The 25,181-nt window shown below is 37.5% G+C and overlaps 2 protein-coding genes and 1 long non-coding RNA gene across 12 annotated transcripts; 2 read left to right on the top strand and 1 right to left on the bottom strand.

Moving 5' to 3' along the window:
- On the top strand, positions 1 to 9,331 carry phtf1 (putative homeodomain transcription factor 1). 4 transcript variants are annotated; one of them, XM_083534132.1, is made up of 18 exons: positions 1 to 149; positions 452 to 496; positions 1,394 to 1,509; positions 1,593 to 1,649; positions 1,779 to 1,848; positions 2,004 to 2,162; positions 3,591 to 3,798; positions 4,040 to 4,154; positions 4,284 to 4,463; positions 4,556 to 4,801; positions 4,910 to 5,038; positions 5,356 to 5,625; positions 6,000 to 6,131; positions 6,227 to 6,313; positions 6,397 to 6,552; positions 6,898 to 6,993; positions 7,816 to 7,941; positions 8,157 to 9,331. In XM_083534132.1, exons 3-18 carry the CDS (start codon positions 1,480 to 1,482, stop codon positions 8,175 to 8,177), a joined length of 2,082 nt encoding a protein of 693 aa, XP_083390258.1. In that variant the 5' UTR covers positions 1 to 149; positions 452 to 496; positions 1,394 to 1,479; the 3' UTR covers positions 8,178 to 9,331. The 4 variants fall into 4 exon arrangements, with proteins under 4 accessions (XP_083390258.1, XP_083390256.1, XP_083390259.1 ...); XM_083534130.1 differs by having other exon boundaries at positions 4,553 to 4,801; XM_083534133.1 differs by having other exon boundaries at positions 28 to 352.
- LOC310722049 lies at positions 8,621 to 10,324 on the bottom strand. The gene is made up of 3 exons (XR_014532277.1): positions 10,174 to 10,324; positions 9,588 to 9,657; positions 8,621 to 9,228 (listed from the first exon to the last, which is right to left on the bottom strand). It is a non-coding gene; the product is annotated as an uncharacterized lncRNA (long non-coding RNA).
- Positions 10,187 to 24,746, top strand: pfkfb2b (6-phosphofructo-2-kinase/fructose-2,6-biphosphatase 2b). Of its 7 annotated transcripts, XM_083534181.1 has the most exons (18): positions 10,190 to 10,343; positions 10,570 to 10,709; positions 12,687 to 12,812; positions 13,323 to 13,419; positions 14,871 to 14,937; positions 15,045 to 15,119; positions 15,204 to 15,260; positions 15,358 to 15,482; positions 15,797 to 16,004; positions 16,192 to 16,338; positions 16,715 to 16,819; positions 17,013 to 17,142; positions 17,627 to 17,689; positions 17,770 to 17,834; positions 18,962 to 19,150; positions 21,706 to 21,728; positions 22,831 to 22,906; positions 23,009 to 24,746. In XM_083534181.1, exons 2-18 carry the CDS (start codon positions 10,658 to 10,660, stop codon positions 23,072 to 23,074), a joined length of 1,671 nt encoding a protein of 556 aa, XP_083390307.1. In that variant the 5' UTR covers positions 10,190 to 10,343; positions 10,570 to 10,657; the 3' UTR covers positions 23,075 to 24,746. The 7 variants fall into 7 exon arrangements, 6 of the variants coding, with proteins under 6 accessions (XP_083390311.1, XP_083390309.1, XP_083390307.1 ...); XR_014532243.1 differs by lacking the exon at positions 22,831 to 22,906 and having other exon boundaries at positions 10,187 to 10,343; positions 18,962 to 19,666; positions 19,780 to 21,728; XM_083534184.1 differs by lacking the exon at positions 18,962 to 19,150.
- The last annotated feature ends 435 nt before the right edge of the window (positions 24,747 to 25,181 follow it).

The following is a 25,181-nucleotide window of genomic DNA, read 5'->3' as shown; positions in this document are numbered from 1 at the left end:
GACACCGAAAGGGTTAACCCTCCAGCACAGTTGTTCTTTTACTTTGGAAAAGGCTGCCTTCACCAAGACCGTTGTCGCAGGCTTCACGCTTACCTGGACGTCTGGCTGAAGTTTATTGAAAAGTTTTGGGATTGTTCATGGTTTATAAGGTTGTGAAACATTTTTGGGTTTGTTTTGACATAAACTGTGTATTGTTTGGAGTAATATTTCAGCTCGTCCGCCTGTTGTTACAGCGTCGTAGCCGGGAGGGTGTTTCTGTAGCTGGCGGTGTAGCTGCTTTAAACTTTTATCAACAGCTGTTGAAATAAACAGTCTTTATGCTGAATACTGAGAGTATTAACACTAACTAAAGGTATATAAATGTCTATATGTGCACCTGTTATGTTTTATTCGGGGTAGTCGCTTTATTGTGTGAAGCGTTTCCTGATTAAACAGCAAGCTTCCTCTTTAGACCGAACATCAGGGCTGTCATGCAACGCTGTACTCGAAAAACCAGGTAAGTCAGGACTAATTATCAAAAATAAAACAAAAACAAATATAGGGTTTAATAATACACAGGGTTGGGTTTTTCTTTGGCTTATATGGATGTTGGTTGTGTTATTGTTTTCATTAAGCTGTCTAAAAGTGAATGTTTTTGAAGTGTTAAATGCTTTTCAGCGCACCACGGATGTACAGAGTGTTTCAGGATGTAAGAAAGAAGGTTTTTTACTTGCCACATCTACATTAGAGAAAAGAGAAATTCTTTCTTCGCATACCCCTGCTGCAGTCAGAGAGTAGAGTCAGTCATCATGCTTCTGGAGCACTGAGGGTTAAGGGCCTTGCTTAAGGGCCCAGCAGTAGCAGCTTGGTGATACTGGGGTCTAAACTTCTGAGCTTTTCACCCTTAAGCTACTACATCCCCCATAGACTAACAAAGCCTTCATGTCAGCACAAACCTGCTATTCTCCCCCTTAAACAGCAAGGTATTTCCTCCTTCAGAGCTGCTCTTTCTGAATTCATTACTAAAAACAAAGGTGTTTGTGCCCGAAAATCTCAGGAGATCAGCGGTTTCTGAAATACCTTGGCATAATAATTATGCCATACTAAACGCCAGTGAGATGTTATTTGTAGTCAAATTGATGTTTGCTTGGACACAAACTGAAATTCTAAACGTGTATCTGCTTATTTATAAATGCTGAGCAGGCCCAACCTGAATTTTGGATCAAGATAGCAAGAGGAAAACATTTTAGTGAAACAGATGGAGTTCAGTCACAAAAGCATAGGAACATTCATTAAGGTCTATAGGAAGGTCATTCATCTTCCACCTATCGCTCGCTACCGGTGAACATTTCTTTTTTACGTTTATTTTCATAATAAACGTTCTAAATCTTCTTCCCCTCTCTCCTTTGTTTAGGGCGTGGGCTGTGAATAATATTAGTTACTGTATGAGATGAGTCAGATGACCTTCCTGGAGGTCCTAGGTTTCTTCATAGTCCAACAATGTCAAGAATTGCGTGGTATCAAGAGAAGGTGAGAAGGTTTTTTTCCTGGGTTGAAAAAATACAGTGACGTCTGGGCCTCATATCCTTATATACCCCTGTTTCGTTTCATAGATCGGAGCTTACGACCAGCAGATTTGGGAGAAATCACTGGAACAGGCTGAACTGAAGGTACTTTAACAGCACACATATTAGTTCATAGCATTTAGGGAAAAAAAAATCTCTAAGAAGAATTGGTGTTCATTTAAAAGTAATTAAATAAAAGATCATGAAACTACAACAACTGATGACTTTGTGCAGGGAATTAAAAATAAGCCGAAGAAAACCGGCCACATCAAGCCTGACCTCATAGATGTTGACCTGGTTAGGGGTGAGTATCTTTTTTTTTTTTTTTTTTTAAGGTTTTAACCAGAATAAATAAACACATTTCCTTCCTGAAACTGGTTATAATGAAAATGCGGAGGACTTTCACTAATAAGTCAGTATTTTGTCTGTAAGCACTACTCACAAGTCTCTTGTTTTCAGGCTCCACATTTAGCAAGGCCAAGCCGGAGAGCCCATGGACCGCTCTGACCCGTAAAGGCATGGTCAGGGTTCTTTTCTACCCATTCTTCTTCAAGTGGTGGATCCAGGTCACATCCAAATGCATTGCAACCTCTATACTGGTGCTGTACTTCCTGCAAGGTAACCATTTTTATTAGGTTTGCTGATGGACAAAACACAAATCACAGAAATCTCTACTTGATGCTTCGTTGCCTCGTGGTGTTAAAAATTCACATTATTAATGCTGAAATGTGCCTAAATGCACACATTTCATTTGTTAAGTTCAAATTATGAAGAAGAAAAAAAAGACAAAAATAAAATAGCTTTACATTGCATTTTTAAATTTTCTGGATAGCCATTTGCTTATGTAGCCTATACTATCTACAATAAAATAACTGCCCTAAATACACTTTATATCAATGAAAAAAATATGTATGGAAAAGTAATGAAAACAAATATTATAGTGACGTCAAAATGACCTTTTTGAAGTCATCCAAACAACGGATGTATTTCTTGTCTTTTTTTTTTTTTTGAGAGTATTTCTTGAACAATTCTATATATTGTGATTCTATGGTTCTAGCTCTATTTCTATGTGCTATTAGTTCCTGTTGTCACTGCACTTGAACAGGCACCGAAAACCATACAACCAGTTGCCGTTCTCTAGTGGCAAAATTCCGGCAGTGGAAAAGGCTCAAACAGTTGACATAGTTCAAATACTGTGCCGTAAAAAAGGAATTTTGGCCCACTCTTTAATTGTTTAAATTCAGCCACATTGGAGGGCTTTCGAGCATGAAAGTCCTGTTTGTCATGATTTTCTGGTTGAACGCTGAATTCATGATTTCATAATTGATGAAATCATGAATTCAGCGTTCAACCAGAAAATCATGAACGAGACTGTCTGGCTATCAGTTCATGACCTCAAGCGCCATTTGAGTTATGCAGCGGGACAATAAGGCAAAACACACCAACAAGTCCATTTCCTAATGGGTCAAAAAAACAAAAAAAAACAACACATTAAGGTTTTGGTGTGGCCTAAAAATCTGATTGAGATGCTATGACATGACCTTAAACAGGACTTTCATGCTCGAAAGTATTTGTTTAGATTGGGGCACAATGTACTGCTTTTTGAGATCTTTTAACGTGCTTCACTTCATGTCACAGGTTCTATTTAAGTGATTTTTTGGAATCAGCAGCTTTGGCAGTAATCAGGCCTGGGTGTGGCAAGTGAAATTGAACTCAGCTTACCAAAACAATGTGTTTAATCACAGTTCATTCATGACTTAATAAAGGAGGGGAGGCGATTAGTTTTTTACATTAGGCCAGGCAGGCTTGGGTGGATTTTTTCCCTTAATAAATGAAATAATCATTAAAAAACTGCATTTTGTATTTTATCTGGTTATCTTTGTGTATTAATAAACTTTGCTGGCTGATTTGAAACGTGTGTGACAAACATGCAGAAAAAAAAAGGTAAAAAATCAGCGACAGATATTTTTTTCACTACTGCAGTTTCCTCCTGTTTCTCTCTACTTTTTGATTAAAATGTATAATACGTGTCCATTTCCTTAACAGTGGCAGCTGCTCTGCTGTTTACCGTGGTGCCTGCAGCCACAGCTAGCGAAGTCCTAGGCCCGATGTGCCTGATGATGCTACTAGGAACAGTGCACTGCCAAATAGTATCCACTGAAACATCCAGAACTTCTGAGGGCAGCTTAGTGTCCAGCCTGGCCTCTATCCAAAGCTCTACCACCCAGAAAACAAGCCCTTCTCAAAAGAAAAGGTAAGCAGGCTTTGCTCACAATAACCAGGAGATGATCAAATATTGGAATTTATTTAATTAATATAATATAATAATATCAATATATTTTTTGCGAAAGAAAACACATCAAGGCATGCTGTAAAATAATCAAAGACAAAGTGTTGTATCAAAGTAGATTTGTTTTTGTAGAACAACACTTTCTGCGTGGTTTTATTTCTCTTTTACCACAGCGATTTGCCAATCAATGTTTGTTTTTTTCTAGACAGAGGAAGTTTAAAAAAGTGAAGAGAGCAAATCAGACAGATAAAGGAGCAGCAGAGCCAAAACCATGGCATGGCAAAGAGAGCAAGCATTTCTACAGGCCACAGAAAAACCGGGTAACACTTAGTCTAATATATGAGGAACTAGCAGCTTATTAGTAATTGATCTGATGTTCTGAAAGGGCAGTAACATAAAACTAACTGCACTATTGTAAAAATGTAGGCTCTCTGTCTTATTCGTTGCAGAGTTCCCTAAAGAAGAATGTGGAGGGGCTCTCTGAAGAGCTTTCCAGTGACGAAGAAGAAGCCGAGGTAGCAGGGCAACCAAGAGATAGACTCATCCCAAATAAAAAGACCAAGCCTCCTCCTGGACTCAGGAAGAGACTTCTGAATGCAAGCAAATCTGCAGCCACGTCAAATCGTCAGGTCAGATTTTCTGTAGAGGAGGTGACTGTACGTGTATTATATGTAGGCAGTTATCGTTTGGAGTTCATTAGCTTGTCTATGGTCCACAGCAGAAACCAAAACACGGCACGAAATCTACTGCCACATCATCAACTCCAGGGGTGAAGCCGGTGCAACCCTCTGGGGAGTCTCGACCTGCCTCCGATTCGGATGACATGTTGTGGGAGGAGTTTTTGCAGGGTTCTGACTCCGCCTCCTCCGCTAACAACGAGAGCGGAGATGAGGGGCTTCACACACATAACCACATCTTGCCTCTACCCATTGTCCTCAGCAGTGATGAGGACAAGGCTTTCTCACAGGTCAGTGGTGTGTGACCAGAGTTGTACAAAAATATGTATTGGGAGCATTTATATAGTCTAAAACACAAGAGTTGGACAGTTTGTAAAAGCATTTGCTGTGTTTTTCAGCAACAGTTTTCATGGCTTCAGGCCTGCCATCCTTCTAAAGATCGTGTTAGTGCCATTATCTGGGAGCAGGGTGAGTGTAAGAAGGCTGACATGTCTGTGCTGGAGATCAGCAGCATTATACTTACACAGGTGAGCGCCTCTTTTCTCCATCATAGGAATTACATTGTTAAGTTTTGAGTCGAAAGTACTGTAAATCTGTGGATACCACCATAAGAGGCCAATAACAATATATTATACCGCATTGTGGGCAATTCTTGAAAGGTTGGTGAGGGAACTTCTTGTAGACGTTCAACAGCATTAAATAAAACTATGAAAAGCATATTAATTAAAAATTGTAATTGTTGGCAGATTTGTGAATAAAAGTCCTCATATCTGCTATCTACTGATGACTTTGATGTCCTTTTTGCCTATTATAATTAGTCTATACTGCCACCTTCTTTGTGCAGGTAAAGTTGGTAGAACAAGGAATGGGTTACCTGGTCTTTGGAGGGCTGGTTACAGCCACTTTGGCCCTGCTCCCTTTCTGCTTTCGGTTGGCTCAGCAGCTTGATACGACTCGTCTGAACTCCATCACCCTCAACGAACTGGCCATCATGGCTGCCGGGACGCCGAGTGCCTACTCGGTCTCATTCTTCCTCATCACCACTGTGGAGAGAGTCTTCCTCAGCGGTCTTTTCTTCTTCATGATGTGTGTTGCTGAAAGAACGTACAAACAGGTGTGAAAATCATGACGAGTGTCTGTAGAAAGCTCTTATAATAACTGTGTGGAATTTCTCATCACTGATTGTTTCACAGCACATCGCAAAACCCTTCATTCCTTTTACACCACATCTTTCAACACATAAAACTGATTTATTACTGAAACTTACAACCCAATAACAAAACAGATTTAGTCATTCAAAGGTGATTTGGTATAAAACAAAAACCATACAGTCTGCAAAGAAAAACAAAAGAAAGAAAATCATCAATCAGCTATTAATTGCTGAAGGAATTTTATAGCAGGTCAGCAAATCACACACAATTCTTGTACTGTATTTTCTTTTTTTTTTTGCGCATTCTTTTTTTAATAAGTGTGTCATGCCATTTACAGCGGCTGCTCTTCGCCAAACTCTTCAGTCACATCACATCAGGACGCAAAGCTAAAAAATCTGCAATCCCTCACTTTAGACTGAAGAAGGTGCAGAACATCAAGATGTGGCTTTCACTTCGATCTTTTCTCAAGGTCCATTTTTGAAAATGAATTGTTTAAACTAATGATTCTGTTTCGCAAATGGAAATATGGCAAATTCCTAAAACATATGTTGTTGTTTTTTACAGAGGCGGGGGCCACAGCGCTCCGTGGATGTCATTGTGTCTTCCATCTTCTTCCTAGCCCTGTCCATCGCATTCACCATCTGTGCTCAGGTCAGACAACATTTGTCAAGGTTTTGAGCCACAGTGGTTTCTAAATGTGGTTATGAACACCAGTCTGTGTTTTGTGGTGGTAGGTACTGAATAGCCACCACACTTTCCTGGAGTGGGAGAGTAACTGGGAGCTGCTGGTATGGGACGCATCTCTCCTCATCTTCTTGCTGCGTCTGGCTACGCTCGGGGCTGAGACCAATCATAAGTACAGCAATGCCTCTGTGCTGCTCACTGAACAGGTAAACACAACTACACACAAGTATAGTATCTGCGTTCCTCACAGGGTGTGTAAGAATACAGTCATGTTTTCGAGGCCGAACTACAGATGTAGCGATCTGCGCAACTCCTTAATCCCATACATCCGGTTTCAGAAAAATCTGAATTGAAACCTTGTGTTTGTGTGTGTGTGTGTGTGTGTGTGTGTGTGGTTGTCTGTGTTCAATTACCAGGATAAACACACAGAGCAACACATCAGCAGTCTTCACACAATAGCCAAATTATTGACATTTATAAAACAGATTATTTCATTGTAAAGAAATCAAACTTGATTTCTGTTTCCTGATCTAACATTCATTCTTCTCTAGATAAACTTGTATCTGAAGATGGAAAAGAAGCCAGAGAAGAAGGACGACCTAAGCATAGTCAACAATGTGCTAAAACTGGCCACAAAACTACTAAAAGTAAGCTTTGTATCAATCTCCATTTCTTTGTGTAACATGAAGGTCACTAATAGGAGAAGAAATCACACTTTCACACTTAAATTTCAGCTGCCAAGGTTTTTATCAAGAAAGACCTTTAAAAAAAGGTGTAACAGACCATCATTCATTACCATTTGTGGCCCCATTGTAACTCAATCAGGGGCTGTTAAGGAACTTAATGGTTGGTTTGTTGTGAGCCTGTGCTCTAAAATATTTTGATAACCGTCCACTTCAGCATCAATTTCTATTGGTATTTCCTTTTTTTTTTGTTACTTCACCGTTATTAAATTCATCTCTGTTCTACTTCCTATATGCCTCTTGTAATTTCCTCTTTCTGTTTTGACTTTTTGCCAGAAAAGTCCTTTGCCCAAGTTATCAGTTGCTCCATCAAATTCCCGCAAGTCGCTGACATTTCACAGAGACGAAAACAAAGAGGGTTTTATAAGATAAAGCATGTTTAGATGTTAGATAGAACAGGTTTCAGCAGGTTTCATATTTTGACATTTATTTGGAAATAAGTAATCATCCTTTGGAGCCTCCTTACACTACAAACATTTGGTTTATCACATTTGTCAATTATTTATCATATAATTCGGGTTCGTATTTTTTTCGATATCAATTGATTTGATTACTGGGTTTTGATAGTCCTGTTACTATCAAACGTCCTATGGTATGCACAGTAAACTGAACAAGAGCGCCATCTGCCTTTTCATTTTATTTGAACACAAAACAATTTTTTTTATAGTAGATTTTAAGAATTTTAACAACAGAAGTTAAACTTTGAGTCTTATGTTTTTATTTCAGGAGCTGGACACACCATTTCGCTTGTTGGGGCTGACCGTGAACCCTCTTATCTACAACATTACCAGAGTGGTTATCCTGTCTGCTGTCTCAGCTGTGATCAGTGACCTGCTAGGCTTCAATATCAGAGTGAGCAAAAATTTCTGCTCTTACACATACCCTGCATTATTTATCATTCTTTTTATTAATGAGAGGTTTTATAGGATTTTCTTAAGAGCTTTCATGGGATATTAAAGTTTTTTTTTTCTGAACTGACTGAATGTTGACAGATGAGTCTCACTAGAACTAAATTCTAATGATCTAAAGTGTTTGATCTGCATCATTGTATTTTTGTCTCTGTGCAGCTCTGGAAAATCAAACCGTGACGTGACACATTCTGCGAAGTGAAAGTGCTCCATGCTGCTAGATGACCAATCCCTCTTATACACTTCTGTAAATTCCTGTGAATCCCCACATGTAGAATCAACTTAACTTCGGTTCCTTTCACTTATCATTTTCAAATCCCTGGTCCAGGTACCTGCATTCTTTTAAGCACATTCCAAAGCGTCTCAGATTAGTGGCTTATTTACACTGAGTGAGAATTCCTTGCCTTCCATGTAATGTCTTAAAACATAATTCCTAGTATCTTGTTTTCAGCTCCATGACTTAGATACTCTTTTGTATAACTGAATGTCACTAGATGGATTTACTACAGATTTTTTTTATTTTACCTTTTAAGTGCCTTCCACAGTGTTGTTACATTAATTGATTACGTTCACTGATTTCTACATGTGATAAAGTTCTTTGTACCTGTGTATTTTTACAAACATTTCTGGCTTGATCTAAGATCTGAAATCTCTGAAAGTCAAGCTCTTAAAGGTTACTACATGCTGAGGAAGCCACACCTGCACACAAAACCACTAAGTGCCTTATGACTGTATTATGAAGAATGTCTTAAACAATGTGAGCTATTTATGGGATAAAAGCTATCAAATTAGAGTGGCATGTGAAAGCATGCGTCAAGGCGCATGATGTTACCCTGTAGGTGCACTCAGTTTAGTTCATATTAAACACACTTTTAATAAATTTGATTGAGGCCTGATTATATATATGTAGAGTACATACTATTGTGTTTCATGCCTGAACTCTAAACTTTATAGATCAACTTTCTATAAGTAGATCTTCTTACTGTGAATGATTTTGATAAACACTAGATGCCAAATGTTTTTGAAGCAATGCTAACTTTGTTATATCCAGTTTTAGTAGGGCAGTAATATTTTTATTAACATTCAGAAAAAGCAGCATTGTACAGCTATCTGATTCTCTCCTGGTTTTACATTTGAAAGTTTTATTGATACCTTAATCCTGTATGCCAGCTTCTCACATCCAGTTTTTCACATCCTCCTGAACTCCCATTTAATTCATTCACATCTTGCACTGTTAGAAATAAAGAAAATATTTTTTGTTTAGTATGCCTAATGCCATTAATTTACAATTATGTTTCCCTGAATAAAGGTACAAAATGTACCCCTGCAGTGAACATGTACACTGTATACTAATTTTTTTATTTTTTTACATCCTGATCCTGATTTAGTCTCGTGTTTCTGTTATAGTAACTTTCACTCTTGTTAGGGGTCGGATTGGGACTGTGGGAATTTCTATTTGTTGAGTCACAGGCGCATTACTGAGACCAGGACTGCTGTTGAATGAAACACTTCACTGCAGGAAAAGAAAACAAGCAAATGGAGTATAAAAGATTATATTAGACAGCTTATTAAAGTATATTTCATATTTACTCTTTCTCCAGAGAGGTCTGTCATCTTATTGTACACATTGAGAAATAACATGTTCCACACCTGTCTGCTTCTGCCACGCACAAACATCACGATTACACACAAAGCTCTCACAATCATACACATCACAATCACACACAACGCTTTTTCTCTCGAATATACACACGCATTACAATTTCACACAAACATCTCACAAACACACACACCATTATTACACAAAGCTCTCATATACACAACCACATCACCCCTGAATACTGTAATTTATTTCTACATGAACTTAACTGGGGCTATTCTGTATTTCTACACTGATTTGTATTTATTTCTACATACATACATATGTTTTATTATTATATTATATTTTTGGACTCTTTTTGAAGGGTCACTTGTAATGAACCGGTTTCAGTCCAACCTTGATAGCATGTAGGATATATATTAATTACATTTAAAACATTTACAGTTAATTGACCTGCAAGTTTTGAGATCTCCAGGTTCTCATCTAACGTAATTCAGAAACAACGCATGCGCGCTCCTGGCGGGATTACGGTTAAAAAAAAAGAAGAAAAAAAAGCGTAATGACGTCAGCACACACCTTCAGACAATGAGGCGGGGCATCGCGTTGCCTCGGAAGGTCGTCAAAGCCGGTCAGTGGGCGCGCGCGCGCGCGCGGAGGTGCTGCAAGGACGACAATCCCACCCTTGCGGTCAGCGCGTGATATCGTTGAAGAGAACATAAGAAACCTCCTGAAATCAGACAGCGACGGTGAGTCTCAGCGACCCGATCACCATTAAACAAGTGGAATGTGCAGCACGTCTACAGAGCCGGTGAAGCGCCATTATTGTCTATTTCCGTTTCCGAACATCTTGATCTCAACACTGATGGCGTAGCAGGTTTTTTGATGCTGCTGAACCGAACACTGTAGACTACATGCACCAAACACTTTTATAGGGAATGCAGGCAATATTTCAGTTGATGTTTTGTTCTCCAGAAGCCTGGTCCTCAGTAATACTCCCGCGGGTGCAAGTGCATGTGATCATAAAGTGTACGGAGCCTGGACCCGTGGAAGAACCTGCAGCATGTGTGATGAAGCCAAGCGAGCGGAGCCTAGGGCCAACGGGAAGCAATGCTGTAAGCAAACATCATCCTGTTTTCTCTCCTTAGGGAAGAATAAACAAAAATATGTATGTTTAAATACATCCTTCCAGTGACAGGTGCAGAGGTTGGTGTACAGTTTAATCCTTAAGATGGATCAAGCTCAGAGTCATTCTTAATATTCATCCATTTAAATGACCAGAGTTGATCAATACTCTGTGGATAGGATGCCGATCACAGGACGTGGTAGAATAGTCAATCCACCCACCAGCATGTGTTTGTAGGGTGTGATTAAACCAGAGGTATTTTAGAGCAACACATTAAGATCTTGTGTTCATGATCAAACTGGAGAACCTGGAGCTTCAAGGCAGTAATGCGGCTGTCCTTTTATTCTTGCTGAGTTAATATTGGCCAGCTTTTCTCCTAAACACAAAGACTTGCCAAGAAAATACTTACCACTTATTATAACTGCTTACAAAAAAGACTGCATATGTCAGCTGCCTGTCCTTCTCATAAACTGACATCCCACATGCACCACTGTAGTCTGGCCTAAATACCACAGTAGAAGGACAGCCGTGAACTCATCGGAGTTTGACTGCCAGATCACAACCACAGCTCCAGCTTAGAGGAAAACCCTGAAGCACAAGGAGTATATTGGTATTAAAATATCTGCAGTGTGCTTAGCATTTATGTTGAAGTTTGGTGTCACCAGGTGATGTGATCAAATATAAGGTTTCACTTTGTAGTAAAAAAAAAACAAAAAACGCTTCTTGTCTCATGCACCATTGTCCAACATTGTTCTGGGAAATCATAAATTCAGCAGAGAACTAATAAGACAACAATGGCTATTGCCTGACATTTAATAATGTTTGAAGTAAAATAAAAAATCCTAAAAGTTCATTGAGAATTAAAAATTTTAATTGTATAATTTATTTACATTATATAATTTAATTAAATATATATATTGTTATTAATATTGATGTAAAAGTCATAGTGTTCATTTTTCTATTAATAAGACTATATGTATTTTGAAACCATAGCTACTCAGTCTTTTTTTATTTTCTTTTTTTATCTATCTATCCAGTGAGGAATTAAATTGATCTTTTATCAGTTCATCTAACTAATTACTAGGGGAATGCTTGTCTTTAGTGAATTGTGTTGTAAGTTATCGATTAAATGCAATAGTCTAAACAGGATTCGAGATATAAAAACCTTACAGTTAAATTCATACAGAACCAAGAGTGAAATGATGAAATTACCTTGTGTCCCGCTTTAATCAAAGCTGTGATTTGATCTCTCTAGTAAATCGATGCTCTGTGCTGAATCATGCCCTCTTATGGATGTCTACTTTATTCTTATTTTTTTAATAAAATTTTTTTCAAGATGAGTATAAGATAAACAGAATATTTCTATTTGGTTGTTGTTAGATTTTAAAGTATAAAACAGTGCTCCATGGTGGACATTAAATCATATTTTTACCCGTGACTTGCTATAGAGTTCTTGGCCTTAGATCTGGTTTCCATTGTAGGATTTGTTTTACGGTCTCTATTTCCAAACCAGAAATACGCCCTGTCTCCAGGCAGAACACCGTTTCTCTATCTGTTTTTCTTTAAAGCCCACGTAATAAGTGTGTGCCAGAAGTCGAATTAATACCTCTTTGAATCCTCGATTCATATTTCTTTATCTCAGGACCAGTAATCAGTCAAAGTAAAGCACCTTTAAAGACGTTTTCAATCCTGAAACACGTTCTGCAGGATCAAGGAAAGAGGATGAAAAGTTCACAGGAGCTTTCAATGAAATTTCAATGAAAAAAAATACAGTATTAATACTACAAAATCCAAACAGAACTGTTCTTCACTAGGTAGAACCTTGTAATAAATAGTTTAACAATTAAGCATGTGATGTACTGTACATTTTTATTAAGATTAATTCAGTGAGTACTTGCTGATCTGTAGTAGTAAAGAAATTTTAAGTGTACATCCCTGTATTTTGAACATGTGTTTTTAACAATAGCATGGGCATCTTACATGACCAACTCACCAACTCTGATTGTCATGATCGGCCTCCCTGCCCGAGGCAAGACCTACATGTCAAAGAAGCTCACACGTTATCTTAACTGGATCGGCGTTCCGACTAAAGGTGCGTGCTTATACAAGTGTACTTTTTTTCAGATATTTACAGCAACATTTGGTCAGAGTCTGAGGGTCTGATGTTCATTTGCATTGTGTTTGTTATTGACTTAGACAGAATTTCCTGTTGTTAAGATCTCGATTCCGTTTGGTCAGAAGTTAACGAGTTCATTTCTGTAACAGGAAATTTAAGATTATGTAGTAAAACGCTTTTCCAAATATGCCACATATCAATTCTGTAGTAACAGGGTCATTGTAATTTATAGGGCATTGACATAACCTACCTAAAAAAACCACAATGTGTTTGATATAATAGTTTTATTTTACATTTATGTTAAGAATATGTTACACAAACGTTAGCACGTTCTATCAAAATACAGATATAACACTAACTTTTTAGGTCTGAGATTAAAGGAGTTTCCTCATTTCTGATTACAACCTATTGTCTATTATAATCAAGTAAAAACGTTTTTTGTGGATGTTCCACAGGATTAAATAGAGTTGATGTCTTTCTTTGCAGTATTTAATCTGGGGGTCTACAGAAGAGAGGCAGTGAAAGCATACAAGTCCTATGATTTTTTTAGACATGACAACGAAGAGGCCATGAAAATAAGGAAGTAAGTGCAGTAAAAAAAAAATCATAATATATATTTAGATCAGTGTTGTTTTTATTTTGGCTCTCTGCATTATTGACAAGTCTCACACTGACTCATGTGTTTGCCGATGCCAGTTTTTATATGGGATAATGTTGATACAAGCACCATCTGCAGACACTGCTGGAGCTTCTGCCTCTGCTGTGCAAGGATGCTTTCATACTGCATTAATATTGCCTTATCAGCATTTAATATTGATAAAGCTTTCACTTAATTAAGTGCAAATTTGCAAAGTAAATTGGGATTCCCAAATTAACAATGACATATTATACCAACTTGATGATAGTGTTGTTCGTTTCTGTCTGTATAATATCTGAGTTGTACAATATTAATACTTTTCCTGCTTGCGAACAAAAATACAAAAAATAATGAGAAGCAATTGAATCTTTCAGAACATGGAGTATTTCTACCATTTCAGGTTGAGGGATGGAGGGAGTGAAACATATTAGTACATACATTTTCAGTAAACTTCTTTTAGCTGTCTACATTAAAGAAAAAAAAGGCTGAAAACCTCCCCAGAAGGGAGGGGAGGCTGAAAACCTTCCCAGGAGAGCAAGTGTACTTAGTCACTTTATTAATTACTGACATTTTATTGTGGGCCTATAATCTTTTTTTGGATCAAGATAGTGTCCCAGAAACCTGAAGTTTCAGTCGAAATATTTCTGTGGCATCCCTAGTACATAAACATAACTGATGTTAAATATATTCATATGTGTCTCAGCTAAAATGCTTACGTGCCTTTAGTAAAAGCCAAAGATGTTCATCACTAGTTGGAGATTTCTTTCTGTCCTTGTGTTCCCAAAGCAGTTAAATAGGATTTGGGTTTTGTGACTGGGCAGGTTATTCCATGTTATATAACACTCCATCTGACTGTATGCTCTCTAAATAATGCTTACAGAGCTTAGACATATGGTTTGGGTCATTGTCTTGTTGTTAGGTGAAGTAGGTTCCAGTTAGCTGCAGTCCATACGAATTGCCTTCCCTGCTTTAAAACACCCCCAAACCATTAATCTCCCTACATGTTTGACTCTGGTTGTGTGGCAGTCAGCTGTTCTCCTGTTCTCAATCTTACATAAGTTCTTCTGTTAGACCTAGACATGTCAAATTTGGACTCATCTGTCCACAGAACTTTCTTTCAGTCATTCACTGTCTAGTGTGTTTTTGCCTTTTTGACCCAGTTTGTTGCAAATGAACAAAAGGAACATGGTGTGTCGAAAAAACCATAAAAATCTTTTGTCTGGCACTGTGGAGTATTAATAAATAAATATATTGCACATGCCTTGTTAGGTCGACCACAAACAAATTTGCATACTAATTGTGTTTTTAACCTCCGCCTTGATGCGCAGAAGCCGGTTTTCTACGTCTTTCTTTTTCTACGAAAATTTTAGTACAGATGTGTATGTTGTTCTCTACAGGAAGTGTGCATTGGTAGCACTGCAAGATGTGAAGGCTTATCTAAACGAAGAAGGAGGACAAATTGCAGTAAGACTTGGACATTACATCTTCTCCAGTGAAGCACTGGCATCTTCTGCAATTCCGTTTTCTCCGTTTATTGCATTGTAACTGTTTTTGTGCTTTTGCTCGTCAAGGTATTTGATGCTACCAATACAACCCGAGAGAGGCGTGATCTCATCCTGAGTTTTGTAAAGGAGAATGCGTACAAGGTGCTGTTTACATCCAGGGTCTGGTTTAAAAGAAATAGGTGGAATGGGAACACTTCAAGGCATTTATTTTGTTTATGTGCACAGGTCTTTTTTGTTGAATCCGTCTGCGATGACCCTGATGTTATCGCTGCGAATATTTTGGTAAAGAAAAACGTTTCAGCAACATTTCAACACTCTGTGGTAGTACAGCTGTTATTCCCCTCTATGTATCTTATAATTGTATTTTTATTTTTTACAGGAAGTGAAGGTGTCTAGTCCAGATTACCCAGAAAGTCACAGAGAACGAGTCATGGACGACTTCCTGAAACGTATCGAGTGCTACAAAGTCACTTACCAACCCCTGGATCCTGATGATTATGACAAGTAGGACCATTTGTTGAAGAGATTTGACAGAAAAATGTTACATATATGTTATAATCCTACATATTCACAATACTCCGATTACCTGTGATTATTTATCAAATTTTTTATTACGTAGTTTTTTTGACTGTTCCACAAGTGTTTTATTCCTTTTATACGACAGCGTTATTCTAACACCGCTTTTACTTATGAAAGAATGACACATTGTGATTTCATCGGCTTGAAAAAAAACAAAGGAGAAAAAAGTGAACGTGATGGTCAGATGACATACCTTTTATAGTGTATGCCGACTTCTGAGCCTCTGTTATCCATTCCAGAGATCTGTCCTTCATTAAAGTGATGAACGTAGGCCGTCGTTTCCTGGTGAATCGCATACAGGACTACATTCAGAGCAAGATCGTCTACTACCTCATGAACATCCGTGTGCACTCCCACTGTATCTACCTGTGCCGGCATGGCGAGAGTGACCACAACATTCAGGGCCGCATCGGGGGCGACTCCGAGCTCTCGCCCCGTGGCAAGCAGGTCTGAGCGTCAAGAGAAAACATAGATCACACCTTAGAGGTTAAGGGAATAGCAGGATTTTTTAGGATTTACAGAGCTTTATAGGTTTATGAAAGAATGCAGATGTGGATTTAATACTGTGGATGTAATACTTCACATTTTATCGCATCAAAGCGTTTATTCCAGCTCCCCATGATTTCTTGTCTAGTTTGCGAAATCTCTGCGTGGGTTTATCGAGGAGCATGGCTTGTCAGATCTGAAAGTTTGGACCAGCCAACTGAGAAGATCCATTCAGACGGCTGAGGCTCTGGGAGTGCCGTATGAACAGTGGAAGATCCTGAATGAGATTGATGCGGTTAGTATTCCAAGTGAACCTTATTAAGCTTGAAATGGATTAACAGTTTTAAAAGAAGTAAACAAAAATACACCAGATTACCTGAGACTTGGATGGTCTTTATGATGTCTATATGGCCATTTGAATGATTTTACTAATTTATCTTTGCAGCAGAGCTACAATTCTAATGTCACCCAGTTTAACACTAATTATTTGTTTGTAAATATATGCCTGAAATTTCAGTTTGTTCTTCACCAATGTGTAAAATTGTGTAACCCCTACACCCCAAATCCTTTCTTTTCAGTTCTTAATGTGTTGTACTATAAGGTGAGCTACTGAAATACCAATGCATTAAACTACTGCAGTCATACTGAATAATTATTGAATTCTGTTTCAGGGTGTGTGTGAGGAGATGACCTACGAGATGATTCAAAACTCGTTCCCGGAAGAGTTTGCACTTCGAGACCAGGACAAGTATCATTACAGATACCCAGGAGGAGAGGTGCAGTCTTCCTGTTCATACTCCTTCATATATATTAATTATAACGTTAACTTTCAGTGCTTAACAATTTATTATTGCGGTTAACATCGACCATTAATGTAACCATTAAGGTTTATCGTTATAAAGTCAAACCCAGACGCCATTGAAAACTGCATGTTAATGTTATTATGCACATATTTCATAATCCCTGTAGTCGTATCAGGATCTGGTCCAGCGTCTGGAGCCGGTGATTATGGAACTAGAGAGACAGGGAAATGTTCTGGTCATCTGCCACCAAGCTGTCATGAGATGCCTTTTGGCTTATTTTCTGGATAAGAACGCAGGTATAAAACGTATTCATATACTGTACATAAACTCACTGAAAAAAAAAAAAACAGGTAAACAGGTTCTTAATCTGTAGTTTCAGTTCCCTCAGACAGGAGTGGAACCAGATGTGGTCTTTCACCTTAACCTTACCTCATGTTTTCTAATGTTCAGCAGGATTTCACAGAGTAGCTGTTTGACATACCATAAATTTTTTCATAGTTCAGACCAGTGTGACCATTCTCCCCTGACCTCTTTTATCAACATATTTAAAAAAAAATGACGTTTCTCATGATTTTGCATACAATTTTGACCATGCTTTGTTCCAACGCATCTGTTCTCAGGCTGATAAAAGCATTAATTGTATCTATGGGAGTTTAGGCATAGAGCCATTCACACAAGGCTGGCTGATTTAGATAATAAAAGGAACAAGTAGGTTGACCTACAGAATGTACATACACACTCCTATTTAGTATTCTCACATTTTGTTTTTCTCCCCATCAGATGATCTCCCGTATTTAAAGTGTCCCCTACACACTGTTCTGAAACTCACCCCTGTTGCTTACGGTAGGACCGGCACCATGTCACATATCCATCAATCGACACGTGTCCTTCTTCTTAACTTCTTACTTAATTACTTTCTCCAGGCTGCAAAGTGGAATTCTTTAATCTGAATGTGGAGGCTGTGAACACACACCGAGACAGACCATTAGTAAGTCAGTCGAGCTTATCGGTCTCAGCAGCACTCTACTCTTACAGAACCTCGAGCTTTGTGAACGTTATTGTGATTTAGTTTTGTTTGATTTCACGCTGATGTCTCAGAATAATTGCTTGGTGCATGCACGCATCCTCCCACTGGTCCTGCATGTGACTTTGAATGGCATATTTTTTTTTTCCCCCAGCACTGCTGCCTGTTTATCTTCTGCTTCTGCTTTTCTCAACACGTTATGAACTTCCCTCGGCCCAATCATCATTTGTAGCAAATCACTTTGTTTGTTTTGAAGTTCGAAATTTTATAGAATTATCATTTCTCTCTTCCGTGCTCGGTCTTTAATAGTTTCCTTTTTTAGTATTAGGTACATTTCGCAAGGTTGTAATTTTCTGTTGTGACCCACCTGACATATTTGAAGCCATTTAATTATAATTACATTTCTTATTGTTTTACTTTACCTGGTCGAAAGTGTAACCCACGTGGTTATTTTATTGTGTCCCAATACTTCCAAGTCTACAGTATTTCCACTGAGATGTATATAAGGTAGTTAAATTTCCATTTGAGAAGTAAACAAAACAATTATGAATAACGGCTAAGACTTGGATTTATTCACAGAACTGCATTAATGAATGATGACCCGATAGCAGGAAGAAGCAGGATAATCTTTCCAAGAGGTAACCCTGAGACATGGTATAAAACCAACCTTCAGAATCTGAAAATGAGACTCATTTATAATTAAAACACACGATGTAAGCATGTTGTGTTGGTTGTTAGTATGAGGATGAAAGCTATTTAAAAAGTGCTCCATGTAACAGGTTGACTAAAATAGGCATCATCTGAAAAACCTGATCTGGAATACGAACAGGTTTAAAACAAATAGCTGTAGAGTCAACAATGGCATGTTGGAGCAGTGTTGGAATGTGGCCTTCATAATTTGGTATCGTGTTATGAAAAAGCTAAAGAATCTAAAGTGTATTTGCCATTTGCAGCTCTCTAACACTGAGGTGAGGCCCAGAGTAATCAACTTCCCCCCTCTCTCTCTCGCTCTCTCTCTCTCTCTCTCGTTGTCTCCTAGACCCTCTCTTTTTCTTTGTATAACATTCATGGTCTCTCCCATCTCGACCCAGGGGCAAGCTCGGAGGACTCCGGCCCCCCTCCTGCTTCGGCGGAATAGTTACACCCCTCTGTCCAGTCTGGACCAGGTCAAACGTCCGCGTCTGTACAGCGCCGGAAACCGGCCCTGGCTGCCGCTCGCGCCCTCCCCCTCAGCCCTGCACTTCTCTGATACTCCTGAAGGGGCGCTGCTGCACAGCCAAGTTAGTGTCCATGGTCATTATGCTGTTATCAGCAGACTAATGCGGTTCGTCCAAATCCATCCGAATCAGTTCTCTCCTATTTCTTCTTAATGTCTCATGCAGCACCATATCAGATATCTTGTCCCCATCCCGTGATCCTGGTTGTGTTAACGGCATGGTGTGCTGTGGTTGTGTTATATGTCTTGTTTCTCAGGCTTGTCCTTGTGCATGTCCTCTTGCAAGCTTGTTGTGATTGTGTTGGTTGATTATTTTGGCTCTTTACATTGCCCTCGGTGACCTTGGCGGACTGCTCTCTCTCTCTTTCTCACTCTCTCTCTCTCTCTCTCTCTCTCTCTCGGCTTACCAGCTGCTCCCTTTAAGCCTTGCAGCAGAGAGTCATCAGTGGAGCATGTATTGTCTTTAATGGATTAGTGTGCGTTATTATTAATCAATATTATTATACAACTTGTACATTGAGGTTTTGTTTTTTCTTCCCTGACGCTGGTATCTGAGAACTACAATCAATAATGTCAAAACGTGATCAATCTGCCAAGACACATTTGCTGTCCAGAACTTTTTTTAGTTTAAAGATTCACTCGTTTGTCTTTGTACGACCAAAACCAATAAACCTACAAAAATAGCATGTCTAGTGTTTCAAGTAAAAAAAAAAAGTCCAATTTAAATCTAGCTTGTTCAGAATGAGAAAGAAAGTAATCCCAGCCTTAAGATGGCCACTGTCAAACACAATGTTTTTAGCTCTTTGACATCCTTTTGCCAATTCTAAATAATAAGTCTGTCACAATGTCAAAAACCCATTGGTGGCCATAGTTAAAGTAACGATACACTTTGTAAAAGTGCACTGTTTAAACTTTCACTAAAAGTAAGAGTAAAATAAAAGTATTTGCCTTCAAACGTAGTTAAGTGTCCAAGTACTATGATTTATTAAGGCTATAATGTTCCTTTTATCATTTTTGTGACTCTTTGCTTAATCAACTGAGTTTATGTGAAAAAGACTGTTACTCTTAGCACACCAATCAATAAAAATGATCTATTGTTATTTATTAAAATGATCATGAGCCCAACATCTTTTTTTATACCTATTTAAAAATCTTGCAAATAAGGCCACCGGTGTTGTGGCAAGTTCAAGTCAGGAGTTTCTTCCATCATTTATTCCTCTCAAAATGTTCTCCTTGCTGTTGAACCGATGCTGAACTGTAAGGTTTATTATCATAAAGGTCGATACCACCAATTATACCCTCTCCCCTGATTGGTGGATTGCTGCTTGTTTGACCGGTTACGTTTTTATCCACTCATGAATAAAAAGGAACGAGTGATTTCACAAAATGTAGTTTAGTAAAAAAAAATAATAATAAATAAATAAATAAATAAATCTAGCTTTTAAATGTAGTGAAGATAAAGTAAGTCTCCCCAAATTAAAACACTCCAGTACATGAAAACACTACTTAAGTACAGTAACATATTACATTTATTTCGTTTTCTATCCACCCCTGCAAAACCCAGAACTGTTTGAAATTCCAAACTGAGCACATTATAGGGTCATCATATAACATGATCAATGATCATGTTATATGATAATTATGTAGATTATTAAATTTAATTATATCTATTAATTGTACAATGTACACAATGTATGGGGTTTTTTTTGTTTGTTTGTTTTTTTTTTTTTACTTTAGTCTCTCTGAAGCATAAACACTACAGTTCTCTTGTAATGGTTCTAATAATTTTTTTTACAGGAAACAAAAATCCATTTCTGGTTTAAATCCTATCTCTGAACAATCTCTATTCATTTTATTAATTGAATTTTGCAGTTTGATCCACACCATTGCAGTTGGATTTATACTGATGAATGATCTGGATTTTTTTCCAGACACTATGAATAGATGAGAGGCAAATGGGTATTTAGTGGCATTCTGAAATTGATCAATCAAGAAGCTGATTATTGACCAATCAAGGTCCTGATTTCTATGATTTCTATGATTTCTATTACACCATGAAAATTTGCCAATGATTTAAAAAAAATCTAAATATGACTATATATAGCTTTTTGTCCAATTATAGGCCCACTCATTATACACCATTATAGCCACTATAAACAGTCCTTCACTAAACTCAATAAGACACAAAGAAGACACCTAATGTCCTCCATCATGTTGTAAAAAAAAAAAAAAAAGCAGCACTATATTAATGCTTGTTAATGATTATTAATATTTATAATAATATTAATTGCTGTTATCTTTAGATTTTCTATTAATAATAGACTATAATTTTATAAATATAAAGCTTGTTTTCAAAGCTGCTGTTATCACCTTCCATCCAGTCCGAATGCGAGAATTCAGCTGCTCTGTGGTGTAAATGTGCTAAATGTTTGTATATAATCGATGTGCTTAATGTCATGTTGATTGTGCTAACTCAACCTGATTGGTTTGTCTTGGCCATGTGACTATAGCACCTCAGATTCCCTCTCTGTTCCTCTCTCTATGTTTCAACCCCCTGCTCTCTCTCTATCTCTTTCTCTCTCTCTCTCTCCCCCCACCTTTCTCTGTGTTCTTTCATAGCTTCGAGTATCAGGCAGTTTCCTGTGAGTATATATTCCACTGAAGGATTTTACCATTTCTCTCTTTTGCTCCCAAATACATCACATCGATGGGGTGTTTTTGTTTTAGTATTAGTTTTGTATTGCTCATATTGCATATTTGTTATAGATCTCTTATTCTTCTGCATGTTCCTCTTAAAAGTGGTTCTTTGGGTCACCCTTATCTGAACGGGCGGGTTGGGTTTTTGTGCTGTGTATATTGGTACGTTTTAAGAGGTGAATCGCAGTCTGCATGTTTGAATGTACTGTTTAAACCATATGGGAATCAAATCTAAGTTTATGTAAATGGAGGCGAAAACTTCTTAACTTTTTGCTGTTGGTGAATATCTAAGGACTTCCCTAACATGAGTTTTCAAAGAGATGACTTTTGTGAACTTCTGCTTTCTCAGTGACTGATTTGGGTCAGTCAAAAATGTTCTCTCTTTGAGCACTTCATGCTTACAGGAACATTCATATATAATATATATATAACACACAAAATCAGTTTATCATAGGTGAAAAAGACAAGGTTACGTTTTGCCATTCTTTAGATTCGGTAAGCTTGTAAGGTCAGACTTCTGCTCCTGGCTGATAGATGTTGGACTTGACAAATTCTTCTGCTTTTGTAGCCCATCTGCCTCCAGGTTCAGCATGTCATGAGCTCAATTGCACTTCTGTTCACCGTAGTTGTAAAGAGTCGTTATTGGAACCAGTCTGTCTATTCTTTATATGTGCTCTTCCTCATCAAAATGTTTTTTTGCCCTGCATAACTTGTGGATGAACCCAAAAGGAATTCTCTGAAGATCATCAGTTTCTAAAAGACTCAGATCATCTCACTTTGCTCGAACAACTGCGCCACAGTTAAATGCACAGATATCATTTTTCTCCTATTCTTGTGTTTGATGGGGAAAAAAACGATCAAACCTGATTTGCAAGATTGCACAGGATTGGCTGATTGGTTAATTGTACAAATGAGGTACAGGCGTTTCTCTAGATACTGCATGGAGACTTTTAAATTCACATGTAGATGATTCCTATATGGTTTACACAATATAGTTTTTTAATTAAAGATGATGTTCTGCTCTTCAGCCTCCTCTTTATACCCCAGTAGTATCAGATTCCAATGGGTGGGATCACGCTGGATCCAAAACAACACAACACTTTCCCTGTCCAATTTTATTTACGTTTAATTTTAGTTTTTTTCGTATTGGGAAAAAATGGATACCAAGATATTCTGTTTTCTTTAGGAAGACGTTCATTTCTGGGTTGTTTCGTTCGTTTTGTAGGAATCCTTGTGTGAAGGAATCGTCTTTGAAAGCGCAGAAGACGGCGATGACAGTTTCCGCTTCTGAGTAGCCTCGGACCCTCGGACAAACCTCGAGTCGACGCACAGCTTCGGTCTAGCACCATGTATATAAGCACTATATAAATCCTGCTTTATTGATGACTGCACTAGATTCACCGTTAACCCACTACACTGCGTTCGAGAGCGCCTGATGTTTTGCATGTGCACTTTGAAAAAGTTGCACATTTAGAAGCCAAGCTATAACACTCCTCAGTTAGCATGTGTAGGAGCTCGCAATCTGATATTTCCAACAAGGATGTGATCATTTAGCCATGAATAAGTGGTCACAGGCCACATGTGATTATTTATGTTAAAATATTTGGAATTTAAAACTTGGTGTATGTCTTTCGTGTGGGTGTTCCAATTTTTTATTAGATTTTTTTGTTTTTTTTTCTTTCTACTTAATTTAGATTTCTTTCTGGAATGAAACAATAGATTTTTAACCAAAGATGTTCTATAATGATATATTAAGAAATGTTTAAATAAGTCATATGGTGATCGCATGATTGAGGATGATGTTTATCTGATTGAGCTGTTTTTCAAAATGGCATTTATTTATATTTACTGATTTAAAGAAAGGCAACAATTTTATTATTATTATTATTATTATTATTATCTGCATTATAGAATAACTTAAATGATTGATTTGATTTAGCAAACACACAGAAAGGATGCCTGGAAGGCATGTTAATGACAAATAGGAACATTAAGAACCTTTTTTTAATTAAGAATTTACTTTGTCAGTAAATCAAAGAGGCGTTTTCACTCCTCATACAATATCAATAAAAATAAAGAAGAAATGAAAAAACTTGATGAAATGATAGAAAATATAGATGATGCGAAGTGAAATAACTTCTGGAATATATTAAAATAACGTCCAAGAATGTTCTTTTAATGATTAGATTATTTTGCAATTTTATGACTTCTAATGAATGGCATATGTAAAAAGATGTATCATTTGTATAAGCTATAAAACTAGCTATAGCTGGCTGGAACAAGAAAGAAGTGCTGTAGATTAAGTTATGTATCTGTACATGCGCATAGGATGTAGAGAGGGACACATTACCTCTGTTTAACATCTCGTTTGTCTTTAATATCTGCCAAAGATGTCACCTCAAGCATGAAATCACATAGTTCTGTGATCTCGCTTACAATCTGTCTCTCTTTAATGCTGAAAATTCAGGCTTTAAATGAAGAGAGATTTTATACAGCTCCAAATCCAAAGCACACACAAATAGTTCTCTCAAACTGGATTCATTTATTTATATCTAGGATGCAGTCATGAGATATTATTATTATAATTTTATTTATTTTTTTTTGTTTTATCTTTTGTTTTACAGGCATGTCTTTGCAGAAATGGGATTAAGATAGGAAATCAGCTGGGCCTTGTGGTCATGTAGTTCTACCTTTATGTATACATGAATGTCTAGTGTAGATAGATTATTGTATCTTTTTCCGTGTACTGTGAAATATGTTTGAGTTGTTGCACAAAACACAATGGTGCTCAGTGCCAAAGCGGAAGAAAAACAAAAAGTCCCAACAATCCTATCCTCATCCTCACACAAAGCGTCAGTATAAAATCTTGTTAATTTGTTGTTTAAAAATAAATTGTGTATGTTTTCTGTCCTTTCTGCTATTCAGTTGTTTGCTCTTTACGTCCAATAAAAGGTTCAAGTCTGCATCTGGTTTGATCTGATATCTAACATTATCTTTCACAAGTTTCTTCATTCCAATCGTATTCCTTCTTCAGCAAGTAAAAACGAAGTGACAAAGAATCGGGAATAAGCACTTAGTCACTCTGATTCATTCGTAGTAATGTGTAACTGTTTATTAAGATATTTACCAATAAATGTATAAATTAGGAACTTTTTTACTGGGATGCTCCTCGTTTTCAGTACTATTTATATGGATCTTAGACCTGGAAAAATGGGCAAAACAAATCAAGGGCAAAGTAATATGCATTGTAATGAACAGAAAATAAACAAAAACAAATATTGTACATCTCCCCCTGCTCTCAGCTTGTTCTCAGACCCTTGTTGAGCTGCATCAGGAGACATAATATAATCTTTTCAAATGAAAAACGTTTGTACAACCAGATATCAAACATTTTAATC

This window comes from Silurus aristotelis (assembly GCF_946808225.1).
Source record: "Silurus aristotelis genome assembly, chromosome: 28".
Lineage (NCBI taxonomy): Eukaryota > Metazoa > Chordata > Actinopteri > Siluriformes > Siluridae > Silurus > Silurus aristotelis.
The sequence above is the reverse complement of the archived record's forward strand: the minus strand, read 5'-3'. Positions and strand labels throughout refer to the sequence as shown.